At 35.2% G+C, this 17943-nt stretch overlaps 3 protein-coding genes across 3 annotated transcripts; 2 read left to right on the top strand and 1 right to left on the bottom strand.

Moving 5' to 3' along the window:
• The first annotated feature begins 818 nt into the window (after positions 1–818).
• On the top strand, positions 819–5418 carry dennd10 (DENN domain containing 10). Its single transcript, XM_051126577.1, has 9 exons — positions 819–1281; positions 1642–1838; positions 1922–2001; positions 2152–2300; positions 3521–3632; positions 4410–4510; positions 4584–4691; positions 4787–4881; positions 4995–5418. The coding sequence occupies exons 1-9, from the start codon at positions 1242–1244 to the stop codon at positions 5160–5162; spliced, it is 1050 nt and encodes a 349-aa protein (XP_050982534.1). The 5' UTR covers positions 819–1241; the 3' UTR covers positions 5163–5418.
• A 608-nt stretch (positions 5419–6026) lies between these two features.
• On the bottom strand, positions 6027–12219 carry sfxn4 (sideroflexin 4). The gene is made up of 14 exons (XM_051126578.1): positions 12054–12219; positions 11876–11941; positions 11603–11665; positions 11484–11510; positions 9322–9376; positions 9151–9176; positions 8984–9037; positions 8844–8906; positions 8672–8740; positions 7335–7425; positions 7052–7167; positions 6884–6969; positions 6673–6790; positions 6027–6554 (listed from the first exon to the last, which is right to left on the bottom strand). The coding sequence occupies exons 1-14, from the start codon at positions 12090–12092 to the stop codon at positions 6477–6479; spliced, it is 951 nt and encodes a 316-aa protein (XP_050982535.1). The 5' UTR covers positions 12093–12219; the 3' UTR covers positions 6027–6476.
• A 901-nt stretch (positions 12220–13120) lies between these two features.
• Positions 13121–17650, top strand: prdx3 (peroxiredoxin 3). The gene is made up of 7 exons (XM_051125779.1): positions 13121–13261; positions 13808–13925; positions 14011–14152; positions 14536–14671; positions 14804–14907; positions 15062–15227; positions 17403–17650. Exons 1-7 carry the CDS (start codon positions 13181–13183, stop codon positions 17451–17453), a joined length of 798 nt encoding a protein of 265 aa, XP_050981736.1. The 5' UTR covers positions 13121–13180; the 3' UTR covers positions 17454–17650.
• The last annotated feature ends 293 nt before the right edge of the window (positions 17651–17943 follow it).

Here is a 17943-nt window from a genome sequence, read left to right as displayed (position 1 = left end):
TCTAATATGCTGATTTGCTGTTCAAGAAACATTTATTATTATCAATATTTAAAACAGTCGAGTACATTTTTTAGGATTCTTTGATGAGTAGAAAGATCTATTTGAAAGATTGATCTGAAATTAAAAGCTTTTGTAACAGTATACACTATACCATTCAAAAGCTTGGGGTCAGTATTTTTTTGGTTAGTTGGGATTAATACTTTTACTGAGCAAGGATGCTTTTAAATTGATCAAAAGTGATTATAAAGACATTTATAATGTTACAAAACATTTCTGTTTCAGAGAAATGCTGTTCTTCTGAACGGTCTATTCATCAAAGAAACCTAAAAAAAGACACTCAGCTGTTTTCAACATAATAATAATAATTAATGTTGTTTGAGCAGCAAATCACCATATTAGAATGATTTCTGAAGGATCATATGACAGGAGTAATGATGCAAAATATTCAGCATTGAAATCACAGGAATAAATTAAAATGTAAAATATATTTAAATAGAAAACAGTTATTTCAAATAGTAAAAATATTTCAAAATTTTAATGTTTTGCTATTCTTTTGATTAAATAAATATAGACTTGGTGAGCGGAAAAGACTTCTTTAAAAAAAAAACATTTAACTGGTAGTGTATATTTTAATATTTTTGTTTTATTTTTGTATTATTTTATGTTTTGTTTATTATTATTGTTGTTGTTGTTTGTTATTAAAATAGGTGTAATGTATGAAAAAATAAATTAAATTAAAATTCTAAACTTTAATCGCACCAACACACTAGATGGCAGTATGGCTTTGGATATTTTAGTTGAACTTAGAAAAACAAATCCGGAAGAAGCATGTTGGTCACTTGACCAGTAGTGGATTGTTACTGTTTATGATAAGTTTTCGTTTTATGTGTTTGTCGTTTTCCTCTCTATTTTTTTTCCTTTGATACACTTACTCTGGGGAATTACTGCAACTCAACAACTGATTCATATACAGTGATATGCTAGAAAGTATTTGATAATTAATAACGTTCGGCTTTAATGAGAAAACTGTTCCTGGATTCAAACGCTTAAACATCTATTTCGCAAGAAGAATCGTATTTTTGACATTATAATCATTTTCCGGATAAACGTTCCCGGCACATTTGACAGTGGGTTATGTTTGTTTGCGCTGACATTTGCATGTGTTTTCCAAACTGTAAACATAAATGGTTTACAAATCATTGAAGTATTAGAAACAGATTAACGTGGATAAGGAATGGAATATGGCTACATCTGAGATGATGCTGAGTCTTGGACTAATTGGTAAGATTAAAATACCCCGAAAGGGTCTTTATTATAAGTACATTTTATGTGTTAAAGCGATAGTTAACCCCAAAATATTAACCATTTACTCCTCATATTTTTCCAATCCAGTGTGACTTTTATTTGTTAAACACACACGGGGAAATTAAACAGTGACAGCATTATTTGTCAGTCACCATTTTCATCATGCAGGAAAAGGATGCAATGGAAGTGAATGGTGACTGAGACTGTCTGTCCTTACTAACATTTCATTTTGTGGTCTGCAGAAGAAAAAGGCCTTATAACAGAATATGCATTTTGGGTGAACTGTCTCTTTAATAAAACAATAATGATCATAATTGCATTTTACCCTTTACACAGAGAAAGATGTAAATGCAGACACGCTATGGGTTTGGTGTTATCCTTCCATCAGTGCTGATCTGCGAGAGGTTCTGTTGAGAAAATGTTGCCTGCCATTGAACAATCAGGTGCTGCACACATTTGTGTTTGGACAGTACTGCCGAACCTGGTACTACATCACCACTGTCGAGGTTCAGGAGCCAACTGCGCTTAAAAAGGTACAAGACTTCATGATTAAGACTCCACCAGCATCCAGAAAGCTTACAAACCAAAATAACTGCCTGTTCAATTTCATTCAAAGGTGACACATTTCTCAGTAGTTATCACAGCTAAGGACTTCAATCCTGAAAAATATGCTGCATTCAGTAGAGTTCTGTGCAGGTATGTTTAATTATGTAAAAAACATTTAGTTCAACAACTTAGCGCTTGTTGAGTTGAAATTTCTCATTATTTCTTTCAGTAAGCATCTTTTGTTTGTCATCACGCCATGAGTTTTTGTGATGTTGCATCTATAACATTGTTTTTGTTCAGGACGTATATCAAACATGGAAGTCCTGTGAAGATGATGGAATGCTACATTGCTGTTCTGACCAAAGGGATATGCCAGAGTGATGAGAACGGCTCCTTCCTTATCAAAGATTATGATGTCAGGAAGGCCTACCTGGCTGGTTCCTTAAAAGGTTAGGAGGAACCCTTAAAATGAACAAACACTACACACTTAGCACATACCTCTGGTACCATGGCCGTTTGCTCCAATGGGCTTTATAATTATGTTATTTTAAAAATCCTTGAAGAAAGTGTTTTAATTCTGTATACAAATATACAGTGGCTTGCGAAAGTTTGTGAACCCCTTGCAGAATCTGTGCAAATGTGAATAACTTTAACAAAATAAGAGAGATCATACAAAATGCATGTTATTTTTTTTTATTTAGTACTGTTCTGAGTAAGATACCTTACATAAAAGATGCTTACACATAGTCCACAAGACAAAAAATAGTTGAAATTATTGAAATAACCCCCTTTAAAAGTTTGGAAATCCTTCATAATCCACTTAATACTGTGTGAGGTTATGATCTAGGATCTAAGACTTTTTTTTGCTTTGTAATGGTTGTTCATGAGTCCCTTGTTTGCTCTTAACAGTTAAACTGAGCACTGTTTATCAGAAAAAACCTTCATGTCCTGCACATTCTTCAGTTTTCCAACCTATTTTGCATATTTGAACCCTTTCCAGCGGTGACAGTATGATTCTGAAATCCATCTTTTCACACTGAGGGACATAACTTTTAAAAAAAAAAGGTTGAAACATTCACTGATGCTCCAGAAGGAAATATGATCCATTAAGAGCAGGGGGTGAAAACTTTTTGAATTTGAACATCAAGAAAAATTGTACTTAATTTGTCTTCCAGGAAACATGCAAGTATCTTCTGGTGCTTCTAAAGGGCAGTACTAAATAGAAAAAAAAATAAATATATTTTAACAGAATAAGAAGAATTTGGACATCTTCATCCTGTTCAAAAGTTTTCAGCCCTGGTTCAGAACAAACAAGGGACTCATGAAAAACCATCACAAAACAAAAAAACAGTCGTAGATCATCCCGGTAACCACACACAGTATTAAGAACCAAGAATTCCCAAACTCTGAAGAGCGTTATTTTAACAATTTCAGCTATTGTTTGTCTTGTGGACTATATGTAAACATCTTTTATGTGAAATATCTTACTCAGGACAGTACAAAATAAAAAATAACATACGTTTTGTATGATCTCTCTTATTTTGTTATAATTATTCACATTTTCACAAATTCTGCAAGGGGTTCCCTAACTTTTGCATGCCACTGTTAATGTATAGCATCCATGTTTGCTATATTTAAGACTTCATCAGATGTTAAATCTTTATTTTAGATGTTGTTTCACAATTTGGTATGGAGACCATCATCCTATACACAGCACTAATGTTGAAAAAAAGAGTAGTGGTTTATCACCCACGGATTGAGGCGCTGCTGGAGTTCACAAGGTAACCACAGAAAAGATCATTAAGTTGACATGAAATCAAAATAGTATGTTTACTTTCTTAATTTACATTCATATTCTCATTGTGCATGATTCACTGACATACATTAATCCAAATCAGAAATATGTCAAATTAAGGAAGTGAAATGGATTGCAAACAGCATTTCACATGTCCTGCATTGCTTTACTAAGAGCTGTGTACAAGCTTCTTGCAGTTATGGTTAGTGGTTACACTACAGTTCTAAAGTTTGGGTTTTTTGTGTTCAAGAAAAATGCTTTTATGTGATCATAAATACAGTAAAACAGTATGAAATATTTTTACAATTAAAAATAACTGTTTTCTATTTCAGTACATTTTGAAAATGTAACTTATTCCTGTGATGCAAAGCTGAATTTTCAGCAGCCATTACTCCTGTCTTCAGTGTCACATGATGCTTCAAAAATCTTTCTAATATGCTGATTTGGTACTCAACAATAATGTACTATCATCAATGTTGAAAACACTGCTTAATATTTTATGGAAACCTCAATCTTTTTTTTTTTTTTTATGTATCTTTGATGCATAGAATCTTCAAAAGAACAGCATTTATTTCAATTATATATTTTTGTAACTATTTAAAAGTCTTTATTGTCACTTTTGATCAATTTAATGCATCCTTGCTTTCTTCCAAAAACAAACAAAAATCTTACTCAGCCCATGCTTTTGAATGATGTAATATGATAATGGTCATGCACTAAAAATGTTTTATGTCTTAACAGTGTTTTTTCTTTTTAAAACCAGAGCTCTTCCTGGACTGGTATGGCATAGGAAAGACTGGTCCATCCTCCACCCTTTTGTTCACCTGGACGATAATGAGCTGGAAAACCTCAAGCTGTATACAGGTATGGACAATTTCTTTTCCTCCAAAAACGAACGCTTGCTACTTTTATGAATTTCTGTTCTTTGTCTCTGTAGGATATGTTGCAGGGTTTGTCGATCCTGAAGTCAGAGACAGATCTGATCTGTTTGATGTGTACGTTAATCTTCCAGACAGTGAAATCACTGTGTCACAAAATGCCAAAGGTGAGAGATTCAGTTTTACATACTGACTAGGATTAGGTAGGAATGATTATGTGGATGTTTAGATCACCATACCTCATTATGCTTGATATTTTCAGAGGCAATGGCTATGGGAAAACTCCATAAAGAGATCGGTAACTTCATTGTCCAGGCTGCAGAGGACACTGATCACACAGATGCGCAGGTTATTAAGGTATGAGTAAGAATGAGGTTGAAAGTATCGGCAATGAAAACATCATTTCAATTTACTAAAAGTTAGAAATCCTATGTGGTTTTAATCCAGCCGCTTTTTAAATGTGCCTCCAGGATATTTCAGTAAAAACTAAGGAGATCCTCAGTAACCTGATGTCTCTTGCTGATGAAGCAGAGAACTCTAAATTGACTTTGGAGACTCTGAAGCAGCGGCACTACCCTCCAGCGACTGAAAACTTCCTCTTCCACTTAGCAGCAGCTGAGCAGCTCCTGAAGATCTGACCAATCAATGCATCCCGTCCAACTGGTATGCCTCACAGGAACTGAACAGAGAGGAACGTACCACCCTTTGTGAATCACACAATGAATTGTAACATTTGGAAGAATCTGTGTATAATTCTGGAGGCTAAAGTTATATAAGAGCAAAAATATATATTTGTTATAAAGATATAAAATATAGCTATAACATAATAGCTAAACCTCATGGGTGTAATTATGTTGAATGTAACATTTCTAGGCGATAACAAGTCTGAGATAAGTAATTCATAATTGAACCTTTTGGTAACAGTTGGATTTCTGTAAACATTCTTTAGGTATCTAAATATTAAGTTGTTCATAACCTTAATTTGGCATGCTATTTGAATTTTTATATGATTTCATCATGCATTGCAATGTGAAAGGGCTGACGGTTCCCAAGTTCAAGCCTAACGAAAAGACATTTATGCTGTAAAATAATAATAATACTGTTGTGTTAATTGTTTAATGAAAACTAAAATGCAGTTGCTTTAATGAGGGTCCCTAATGTAAAGTAGTAAAAAACTGAAAACCAGTTTTACTTAACTATCGAGTGCCAAAACCTCAGTTATGATGTTTATTAACAACCTGTATGTCTATTCATTTAATAATACTTTTTTTTTTTAAATCATTACATGCGCAAATGACAAAAGACATTCCCAATGTTAGATGGAACATTGTTCCCACATTTTGCATTTCCAGTGATTGCACGTAATATTGATTTTGGCATTACATGATACATTTTTGTTTAATCTCCTTATTAATTTGATTAAGGACTGTCTTCTGTGCCTAAGCAGATCATAGAAGATATTCTGTTCATATGTGTGCAATATATCCTGAAAGAAGAGAATGGCCAAACTGTACTTCTCTGATTTCTTTAACACTGTCCTCATCCTTTACACAGTCAAAAGTGCTGTTTCCTCAGATACTTTGTTAAATATATATGTGACCATTAAATATAAAAACAAAATGTATATGTGAGTGGCAACAGGAATTTTATTGACACTAACAAACAGTGTTATTAGCATGATTTGGTAAAATGCACTTCAATGCAGTGTTTAAAACACTTTTCAGCCTGAAATGCAGCTATTAAATATATGAATTCAAAACCGTCCAGTTGTACTTCGTCCTTTGGTCATTCAGTATTAATACAGCATTGTTTAATAGCTCAAACTATTTTGAGATGCTTTTAAAACTTAAAATGTTATTGAAATGCAGTGGACGTTTAGTGTACTTGTTTTTACTGTCCGCAAAATCTGTCAATAAAATTCACAGTCAAACAGGGAAGTCGCAATGGCAACATTACAGTCCTTTGTGGTAAAACAGTTCGCCGTTACTGTCAAGTGACTGAAACTCTTCTTCTAAATTCTCCTTCTTTATCTGCAAATAAAAAATAGGTTGGATCTGATTAATGTATTCATGACATTGAAATAATAAAGTATGACAAATCAGGTTTGTTATGAATCAGCACTAACATTAGTTATCTAATGTGTGTTACCTTGCCAAAATGTGGAAAAAGACTGAAGGACACAGGAATCATCAGACCAAAAATAATGGCAGTGCTGATGTGCCGAGCAGGAGCAATTATCATTGGGTTCCTCTTGACAAACTCTGCCCTGAAACATTGACAGCAGAGTTCACGTTTTCACACTACCAAAACTTTTAAGAGTCAACTTGTAAAATGGAAGGCAAACCATTTTGACTTGTACCTTTTAAGGAGAGCCAGCAGTAAAGTGGGAACAGCTGCAGTGGTGCCAAAGAGAGCCGCTCTTGAGAGGGCTGTTTCCTTTATGGCCTGTGACCAACACAAAGAATACATATTTAAACAGTTCAAAGATAAGCAGCTTCGGTGGCATAAGGTTTTATTGCAGTCTTACCTTCGAACCAGCTGCCTTTGAGACTCCAACCGCATTGCCGTTAGAATCAAACACTCGTATGCCATTATCAGCCTCTTCACTTCTTACCACCATTACACTGAATGCAGCAAGACAGGCTAGAAAGCCCCACATTTGGTTAAAAAACTAAAAAAACGAAATGGTATGAATGGTATTATAACCAAAGAGGGCACGCTATAGACCAGAATATGTATAAAATGCCATAACAATATGAACATGCTCTACTGTAGGTGTATTGTGTGCATTTGTTTTCTTCTGTTCTTACCTGTGAGAGGAATAGGTAACAATGATCTAGAGAAGGTCTCAGCCACAGCACCGACGAGTCTAAAACGATTCAGTATAATCTGAGGAAGAGCCTGAAAAAGACAGAAATTCAGATCACACTTCTATGGAAGCCGTTTCCACCACTCAATAAAAAATAAAAAAAGGTAATTGCTACTTTTTAATCTCACAATTAAGACTTTTTTTCAGAATTGTGAGATATAAACTCGTAACTGCATGTTATAAAGTCAGCATTGTGATATATAAACTCGCAATTCTGAGAAATAAGGTCACAATTCTGACTTTTTTTTTCTCAGAATTGCATGATAAACTCACAATTGTAGAAAAAATTACTAAGTAAATTCTGACTTTTTTTTTCCTCAGAATTGTAATAAAAACATGAAATTGCGTGTTATAAAGTCAGGATTGTAAGATATAAACTCGCAATTCTCAGAAATAAAGTCAGAATTACAAGATATAGGCAGAATTCTGTTATTTTCCTCAGAATTGCGTGATAAACTCACAATTGCAAGAAATAAAGTCAGAATTGCAAGATAAAAATTTGCAATTCTGACCTTTTTCTCAGAACTGTGAGAGATAATCTAGTAATTGCCTATTATAAAATCAGAATTGTGAGAAATAAACTAGTAGTTCTGAGAAATAAAGTCGCAATTCTGACTTTTTTCTCAGAATTGCGTGATAAACTCAATTGCAAGAAATAAAGTCAGAATTGCAAGACAAAAACTTTTTTTGACTTTTTTTTTTCTCAGAATTGTGAGCTATAAACAATTGTGAATTATAAAGTCTAGTTTTGAGGGGAAAAAAGACTGAAATATTCTCAGAAATACAAGTTTAAATCTCACAATTCTGACTTAACTCGCAATTGCGTGTTATAAAGTCACAATTGCGAGATATAAACTCGCGATTCTGAAAAAAAGTCACAATTCTTAGTTTATATATCACAATTCTAACTTTTTTTATAGCATTTTTTTATTTAACTTAATTAATTAATAGTATTATCCTACTAACACATTAATTAGACTTTTTTTTTAATCATTCGGTAAAAAGGTGTGTTTAATTGTCAATTACGTGTATTAACTTGCATTATTATTTTTAATACACATCTGAATGGTCCTAAATTAGGATTTAATTTCTTTAAGATTAACAATCACTTGTTTCTTTCTTTTTACATCGGGGGTGTAACATGATCTGGATGTGAACTTTAAACCTTGACAGGTTTCATGAGATTCTCACACCTGCTGAATGTCAACAATACTCCAATCATAAAATCATTAGATAAAAACAGTTTATTATCAGGACTGTGACAAAAATCTCTCTTACCCCTGCAAATGTTGAGTAGGCAACTGTTCCGACAATAAGAATGGACTGCTTCATTGATGTTTTGTTATCCTAAGCAAAAAAGTTAAATAACTGTAGTCAAAACAGTCTGCCAAGTCACAAAAAGACTCTTATTTTATCTTATTTACATTTAATTAAAGACAACATTGTTTACCTTAGTTGCTGTTGCATTTCTGTTAGCATGGTTGAATCCTGCACAGTATGTCTGAAGCAAAAACTATACCAAAAATGGTTACAAAAACTGTTAGTTGACAAGAAAGGACAAATGAAGACATAAATGTAGAATGTACTTACTTGCCAGAACAATGCAGGTTTAATGCCTTTGTGGGGTATTAAACTTGCAACAACCTGTAGGAATAAAAACAGGTGGGATCTTTCATATCAGATTTTGTATATACACCTTTGTCTTCCAAATGTACATTTTCATTTGCTTATCTATTTTTTTTTGTTTCAGAACTCACCAAGGGAGCAGATATAGGTAGAAAAACTGAAAACAAAAAAAGAAATATATGCGTCATCAGAGGACCAAAGAAAAATATACATTTTCAGTTCAGATGAATACAAATTTCTTTACATAAATGAAGCAATATCTCAACTACAAAAATGACAAACCTTCAAGTTTATTACTGTACCTTGAGAACGAAACACTGGTGAGATTACACTTCCAGTATCAGGATGGACAGATGACTAAAAAAGTATAACAATGTTAATGACAAAAAATCTGTGAAATGTATAATGTAATGTTTTAGTTCAGGGCAAAATCAAACTGTGTCTTCAAAGCACATGTGGACAGCCAGTCAACAAGTAACCAACATGCCCCACACTTTTACCTGTAATTACACGTTGAAGTGGAAATCGTGCTTTACACAAATGTTCCATCTGAATATATTTATATTTAGATAATTAAAATTATACTTTGTGAGACAGTGGAATAACCAGGGGCCTCATTTATCTACAGTGCGTAGAAAAGGTTCTATATTTTGTCCTTATATTTACACACATTCCTATATAAGTACAAATTGGTAGATCTCACACTTTGCATGAAACTTTTCTTACACACATATCTGTGCGTATACACCTTTGATAAATGAGGGCCCAGGAGACTGCACTAAAACGCAGGAGAACACCTCTAAACAGCGAACAGAGTAATTCAAAATCATTTATTCTTTTAGTTCTGTAGCCTGTTTTGACCCATGTCCAAAGAATCAGTGATATCTACAGGTGCATCTCAATAAATTAGTTGTGTATTAAATATTAAATAAATTCAGTGCACACAGAGTGAAGTAGTTTAAGTCTTTGGTTCTTTTAACTGTGATGATTTTGGCTCACATTTAACAAAAACCCATCAATTCACTATCTCAACAAATTAGAATATGGTGACATGTCAATCAGCTAATCAACTCAAAACACCTGCAAAGGTTTCCTGAGCCTTCTAGATGGTCTCTCAGTTTGGTTCACTAGGCTACACAATCATGGCGAAGACTGCTGATCTGACAGTTGTCCAGAAGACAATCATTGACATCCTTCACAAGGAGGGTAAGCCACAAACATTCATTGCCAAAGAAGCTGGCTGTTCACAGAGTGCTGCATCCAAGCATGTTAATAGAAAGTTGAGTGGAAGGAAAATGTGTGGAAGAAAAAGATGCACAATCAACCGAGAGAACAGCAGCCTTGAGAGGCTTGTCAAGCAAAATCAATTCAAGAATTTGGGTGAACTTCACAAGGAATGGACTGAGGCTGGGGTCAAGGCATCAAGAGCCACCACACACAGATGTGTCAAGAAATTTGGCTACAGTTGTCGTATTCCTCTTGTTAAGCCACTCCTGAACCACAGACAACGTCAGAGGCGTCTTACCTGGGCTAAGGAGAAAAAGAAATGGACTGTTGCCCGGTGCTCCAAAGTCCTCTTTTCAGATGAGAGCAAGTTTTGTATTTCATTTGAAAACCAAGGTCCTAGAGTCTGGAGGAAGGATGGAGAAGCTCATAGCCTAAGTTGCTTGAAGTCCAGTGTTAAGTTTCCACAGTTTGTGATGATTTGGGGTGCAATGTCATCTGCTGGTGTTGGTCCACTGCGTTTTTTGAAAACCAAAGTCACTGCACCCGTTTACCAAAAAATTTTAGAGCACTTCAGGCTTCCTTCTGCTGACCAGCTTTTTAAAGATGCTGATTTCATTTTCCAGCAGGATTTGGCACCTGCCCACACTGCCAAAAGCACCAAAAGTTGGTTAAATGACCATGGTGTTGGTGTGCTTGACTGGCCAGCAAACTCATCAGACCTGAACCCCATATAGAATCTATGGGGTATTGTCAAGAGGAAAATGAGAAACGAGAGACCAAAAAATGCAGATGAGCTGAAGGTCACTGTCAAAGAAACCTGGGCTTCCATATCACCTCAGCAGTGCCACAGACTGATCACCTCCATGCCACACCAAATTGAGGCAGTAACTAAAGCAAAAGGAGCCCCTACCAAGTGTTGAGTACATACAGTAAATGAACATACTTTCCAGAAGGCCAATAATTCACTAAAAATGTTTTTTTTTTTTTTTATTGGTCTTATGAAATATTCTAATTTGTTGGGTTTTTGTTAATGGGTTTTTGTTAAATGTGAGCCAAAATCATCACAATTAAAAGAACCAAAGACTTAAACTACTTCAGTCTGTGTGCACTGAATTTATTTAATACACCAGTTTCACATTTTGAGTTGAATTACTGAAACAATTGAACATTCTAATTTAATGAGATCCACCTGTATATATTTTGTCATGCTCACTTGAAAAAATTCATAGGAACTTACAAGAGACAGCAACCAGGCATTAGCAACCTAGAGAGAGAAATAAAGGAACACTGTCAAGTTTACTAAAATAAAGGAGGCTAAATGATTAAACAATTAAATACTAAACATAAGTGGCCTACTTTTTCATTTCTTTGTTTTTGTCCCTCATTCTTAAGAAGTGTCCGGGCCTGCTCAATTTCAGCCTGAGGAAAATACAGACTGGGTCTTTTGTTACCATTCATTAATGTAAACAATATTATAAGCAAGCACTAAATATCACAGCGTTCGTTTCATCCTGTATAGTGCACGTGATACTGTTAATACAGGATGTGTATTAGAAGGCTGTACAGTGGTGATTCATAATAGATTAATATACATGAGCTGATGGAGTAATGCATGATGCAGCAACTCACCTGTGATGACAACACAGAACTAGGGTCGAGGATTTTAAACCAGAGACGCAGTCTGCTCAGAAAAGACTGCAAAATTATGAATGTATTAATTTATTTGTCGCTGATATAATTTTTCATTAAGACAGATATAAATCAAAACGTGATTTTACTGAGTACGCAACGAAACACAAGAATGTACCTGTCCATTGCTTTGCCAGTACTGTAAGTTGGGGTCCATTTCAGCTATTCAACGAAGGCTTTTCAGTCATTGATAATTAATTTTCTTTGGCTTACAAAAAGCTTAACTTGTGTAGGTCACGCTGGTGAGACATGCCTGAGCTGCGACGCTTCCGCATGTCACGTGGTCAGACGTTATCCAATAACATTCTAGCGTGATAAGAGTGCGAGTAAAGAGTTTTTTCATTATTTTTTAGAATACGAAAAAAAGACCGTCTTGACATCTAACCCAAATGTATTATTAAATCATTACACAGCAAATTTTTGAACGTGTAAAAAATAAAGGGTGTTATATGTTGCACATTGCATTATGTATAAAAATTACATTTGATACATGCATTTCTAGGGATTTTTAAATAATCAACATCTTGTTTTGTTGCTGGGTAAATATAACATCCATACATGCAAATGGAAAAATGTCATCTCTGCTTAAATATATTTCTTTGTGTGTTAAAAAAAAAAAAAAAAAAAAAAAAAAAAAAAACTAAAAATAGAAAGTCTGAAACTCTTTGTTGCTCACAAAGCAAATCTCAAAATATTTATTATTTTAATGTATTTTTATTTGATGTCTGTATGTATTTCTTCTATTGATTATTGCTCCTTGTGTCTTATTGTCCACCTTAAGATCGTGGGCCATACACAATCGAACTCAAATTTATTCAGACACCTTCAACATTTCTCACATTATCACAGTTTATTCGCTATAGTTTAGAAAATGGTAATAGAATATGACAAGAACTCAAAACTGTTCCAGAACAAATTCATCTTAACGTCAGAAAAAAGGTATGTAGTGGATTGCAATAAAAATATGAAAAATATAAAAATTATATCTGGTGTCTGAATAAATTTTGGTTTGACTGTACATAACAACAGCTGCACCAAATTGCGTATTTTTTGTTGTGAATAAACGTGTTTTTCTTTTCTCTTTGAGTGCGCTCAGTATTCTCACTATTTCACAAGAGCCAAAAAACTCTTATGTTTCAGATATGGTATTAAAAAAAGGAAAAAACACGCAAAATTGCATGTAGGAGTGTGCGTGTGCTGCGCATAGATTCTGCGCAAATTATGCAAAATTAATGCGCAGCTTTGATGCTCAAGGTGTTTTTTGCGCATCGCATTGAGCACACTGGCAAGATGGCAGCCACCATCGGGAGACTTCTCGGGACTTCTGTAAGTTTCATTTAGAAGCAGCGATGAGTAACACTGCTGCTGCGAACGATTCTTGCAATGAATAAGTGCTGATATGCGTGGCGGTGCAAATGTGCTTTAGTTTGTTTCTGTTAGTCGTCGTTTAGTTAGCAGATACGTTTCGCTATGTTTAACCTTTAAACTGCTTATATAACGCCCACTGTTAAGTAAATGACAGACAGATTACAAATGAATAAACAACTGTTACGTATACATTGTGCAAATCTGTTTTTTAATGAATACATGACAATAAATAAATAAATTATTAACATTTTAATATACTTTAATATAACATGCAGCAGCCACTTTATGTATACGGACATATAATCTCACTACAAAACATTTGTTCATCGCTTTACAGAGTACCGAAGTGTGCAGCATTCGTAAAATGTGCTTCTTTTTCAGCCTGTATAGTTTTAGATATTTGTACAATGTACACATGGCGCGTGGGCATGGTGCTGTCTGCTGAACTGTGATAACGAACGCGTGTAACGTCTCTTTCATGCATGTCCCTCCTTTTCACAACAGGCAAGAAGAGCTGCAGTTAATGGACTGAAAACCTCAGTCCCTCACAATGGAGTATCAGTGATCAGGGCTCCAAAACCCCTTGCTTGCATTGCTGCACAGAAAGCTTGCTTCTCAATCAGTAAGTCTTAAAAACATAGTAGATTTTTGCCTTTGATTAAATCTAATATCTATACTAATCCATCATGTATGTTTGTAAATATCAGGTGCTGCAAGATGGGCCCCAGCAGTCACTCAAAAAGCCCCTCACTTCAAAGGCACTGCTGTTCTCAATGGAGAGTTTAAGGAGATCAGCCTAGAAGATTTCAGGGGCAAATACCTGGTCCTTTTCTTTTACCCACTCGATTTGTAAGTCTCTGAATTAGATAAATATGAATGATGGAAACACAGCATGCACTCATGCTTAAAATGGTCTCATTGTAGCATTAACATTCAAAATAACAGAACTTCACTATTTAATAAAATACTTTAAAAAATATTTAACAATATTACTGTTTTGCTGTACTTTGAATCAAATAAATGCAGGCTTGGTGAAGCAGAAGAGGCTTCTTTAAAAACAAAAAAACATTAAAGCTGTTCAAGCTGTAACTGTTCAGAAACTTTTGACTGGTAGTGTATATATACATTAAACATTATTGTTTTTTATAAATGATTATATAATTATTGTAAATGATTTACTGTTATTTAAGTTACTTGTTTTTAATGCTTCCTCATTTCTGTCCACTTGGCAGCACATTTGTTTGCCCGACAGAGATCATTGCCTTCAGTGACAAGGCCAATGAGTTTCGTGATATCAACTGTAATGTAGTTGGTGTGTCTGTGGACTCTCACTTTACCCATCTGGCCTGGACCAACACCCCGAGAAAGGTTTATACTTTACTTTGCATTCAACACATTCTCAGTTCTCTAAAGAGGATCAAGTTATTTGGAAAGTACCAACTGAAATGCCCAATTCATAGCAAATGTTAAGCTCGCTGACTAAACTCTGTTCATCTGTAGAGTGGAGGATTAGGGAAAATCCACATTCCCCTGTTGGCTGACCTCACAAAGCAAGTGTCCAGGGACTATGGGGTCCTGCTGGAGGGTCCTGGAATTGCATTAAGGTAACATGAAATTGCTGCATTTTACAAAGAAGCCTGTACAGTCATTAACACACATATTGTAGTTCCTGTAAGTGTGTTTTCATGCATTGTTAGGCTGCATAATTAGCATTTTAGGAGGAATGTATCCATCACCAAATTATGTTTCACATTATAGGGGTCTTTTCATTATTGATCCCAATGGAGTGGTCCGACACATGAGTGTCAATGACCTGCCGGTTGGACGCTCTGTTGAAGAAACCCTCCGTCTGGTCAAGGCCTTCCAGTTTGTGGAAACCCATGGTGAAGTCTGTCCTGCCAGCTGGACTCCAAAGTCACCCACAGTGAGTTCTTACTGCTTTTACTAGTAATATAAATAATGTCCGGTTAGTGCATAAAAGACTATGACCGTTTTTTATAAACCTGTACACTCTTTATAAAGCTGTTAAAGGATTAGTTCACTCCAGAATTAAAATTCCCTGACATTTTACTTACCCTATGTCATCCAAGATGTTCATGTCTTTCTTTCTTAAATCGAAAAGAAATTAAGGTTTTTGAGGAAAACATTCCAGGATTTTTTTCCACATAGTGGACTTCAATGGGGATCAACAGGTTGAAGGTCCAAATTGCAGTTTGAATGCAGCTTCAAATGACTCTACACAATCCCAGCTGAGGAATAAGGGGCTTACTAGTGAAACAATCTGTCATTTTCTAAAAAAGCTAAATAAAAATGTATATACTTTTTAACCACAAATGCTCATCTTGCTCATTAGCTTGACTACACGCATTATGTAGTAACGTTGGAAAGGTCACGTGTGATGTAGGTGGAAGTACCGACCCAGTGTTTACAAAGTAAACATGCAAAGTCAAACAACCTTTATAAAAAAGGTAAAACAATGATGTCGGACGATTTTAAAGTTGGAGGAGAAACTATGCGTCTTCAGCCATGTATTCAGCCAGATATAGGGCCCATTCACACGAAGCCAGAGCTTTCCCTATCCAAGTGATAATTTAGTACAGATGCCAGACCAGTATGTGGCGCTGTAATTTTGCCACAGACATACACTAAAAACGAAGAAGACTTGGAGCATGCGCATAAATTGTGTGCTGTGTGCAAACCCAAGAACAAGAATCTGGAACAATACATTCATTATTCTGTGTTAATGTTAGTTAAAAATACAGTCATTCATTGTTTGTTCATGTTGTTGTTGTTGTTGTTGCTGTTACGTGACAGTGGTGTCTAACTAGGGTCGAGACGTGGGGTGATGCCATCATAATTTCACAAAATATATGCACAAAATATACGCAAGGGTGTCATTTTCAGGTTTATCCACTATGGGACTCGGTTTCAAAAAATAGCAATTTCAGGCTCCCAAAACGCCTATATGATACAATATTTTTACATATACAGCCAAACATGTCTCCGTGTGGACGGGGCCAAAATGAGATTGAGTTTTTCACCTTACCCTACCTTTTTGAACCAAAGTACACAGACAAAGAACTAACCACACGTGACCTTTCCAAAGTGATTATGCAATGCGTGATGTGCATATGCATCACAGAGCTAGTGCAAGATAAACATTTGTGGTTAAAAAGTATATATATATATTTTTTTTAGAAAATGACTGATTGTTTTCACGAGATAGGACCCTTATTCTATGATCGCGTTAGTCTAGCGTAGCCAGACCTTCAGACTTATGGCAGAAGATCTGGGGACTTTGGCTGGTTTGAATGGCCAAGGCCCGCCCAAGAGGACATATGACTGACAGGTAAAGCAACCAATCACGTTTCGTTTTGTGCCACGTCATGTTTAGGGGTGTGAAAATGTTGCCACAATAACAGAACGGTGTGTAAAACTCAGACGTATTTTAAAGATTCTATGCCGCGAACTTTAAAATTTGTGCATACTTTTGAAAATGCAGCATTTAGTTGATTCTAATAGGCTCTCGTTGCCACAGCTGTAAACACAATGGCTTTCTTCTTTTGTGAGGGAGCTTGGCGGCACGGCATTTTTGTTTCCAGGCGGAACGTTAAAGAACGCGATACAAATCCTGTACAGTCTAACCAATCCGATGAAGACTTCGAAATTCCTGAAGTGTTTACAGCTAAGTGTGCCTAATGAATCAGGCGTTTAGCCAACATTACATGGGAATGATGTCTGAGGCTGAGACTAGGATCATGATTGAGTTCTTTGAAGCTGCATTGAAACTGCAATTTTGGGCCTTCAACCCGCTGATCCCCATGGAATTCCACTATATGGAGAAAAATACTGGAATGCAATTGACTTCCATTCATAAGTATGCAAATGCAGGAAACATGAATGTACATCATGCAAATTTCTCTGTGCGTTGTCCATAGAAGTTTTGCATTCTTCAAGTCAAGCAGGTTTAGCTGTCCTTTGTAGTAGTATTTGGCCAGCAAGGAACTTAATATATCTGTCATGGCTGTAAATGCAAAAAGTAAGGCTTTGTTGTTGATGTTTTGACTTTGAGTATAATTGCCTTTTTTGTTTTTTTTAGATTAAGCCAACTCCAGATGGCTCGAAGGAATACTTTGAGAAGGTCAACTGAAAACTCAAAACTTCTTGTACTGACAGATCACACAGAGCTTAGCATCTAAATGAAACAACCCCATAATCCATACCTAAAAGAAATATAATTATTTATAGACTTAATGTATCAGTATGTTGGCAGTTATTAGGGAGCGGAAGCTGTTTTGATTTAATGTATTTGTTATGCTGTCCAAATAAAAACTGCACTGTCATGGATTTGTGTTTTTGCCATTGCAGATGCTTTACAGTATACCCAAAGTGCTTCACTCTCCAACACAAGCAAAAAAAAAATTGACATTTTGATTGAAGATTGCAAGGTCAAATAACTTGTGACCCTGGACCACAAAAAAGGATATTAAGTAAAGATTATGTGCCATTATTGCCTACCGTAAATATATCAAAACTTAATTTTTGATTAGTAAAATGCATTAGTAAGAACTTCATTTGGACAACTTTAAAGGCGATTTTCTTTTTATTTAGATATTTTTGCACCCTCAGATTCAAGATTT

The sequence above is a fragment of the Labeo rohita genome, chromosome 13 (assembly GCF_022985175.1).
Source record: "Labeo rohita strain BAU-BD-2019 chromosome 13, IGBB_LRoh.1.0, whole genome shotgun sequence".
Classification (NCBI taxonomy): Eukaryota; Metazoa; Chordata; class Actinopteri; order Cypriniformes; family Cyprinidae; genus Labeo; species Labeo rohita.
This window is presented reverse-complemented; position numbering and strand designations above follow the sequence as displayed.

Excerpts from the sequence above, each read along its gene's own strand:
- dennd10 (XM_051126577.1), top strand. The coding sequence starts at position 1,242 with ATGGCTACATCTGAGATGATGCTGAGTCTTGGACTAATTG. Across the intron at positions 1,282-1,641 it reads GCTGAGTCTTGGACTAATTG|AGAAAGATGTAAATGCAGAC; the intron begins GTAAGATTAAAA and ends CCCTTTACACAG. Across the intron at positions 3,633-4,409 it reads GCGCTGCTGGAGTTCACAAG|AGCTCTTCCTGGACTGGTAT; the intron begins GTAACCACAGAA and ends TTTTAAAACCAG.
- sfxn4 (XM_051126578.1), bottom strand. The coding sequence starts at position 12,092 with ATGGACCCCAACTTACAGTACTGGCAAAGCAATGGACAG. Across the intron at positions 9,177-9,321 it reads ACCAGTGTTTCGTTCTCAAG|TTTTTCTACCTATATCTGCT; the intron begins GTACAGTAATAA and ends TTTTGTTTTCAG. Across the intron at positions 8,741-8,843 it reads GAAATGCAACAGCAACTAAG|GATAACAAAACATCAATGAA; the intron begins GTAAACAATGTT and ends TTTTTTGCTTAG.
- prdx3 (XM_051125779.1), top strand. The coding sequence starts at position 13,181 with ATGCTCAAGGTGTTTTTTGCGCATCGCATTGAGCACACTGGCAAGATG. Across the intron at positions 14,153-14,535 it reads TTCTTTTACCCACTCGATTT|CACATTTGTTTGCCCGACAG; the intron begins GTAAGTCTCTGA and ends TCCACTTGGCAG. Across the intron at positions 14,908-15,061 it reads GGTCCTGGAATTGCATTAAG|GGGTCTTTTCATTATTGATC; the intron begins GTAACATGAAAT and ends TTCACATTATAG.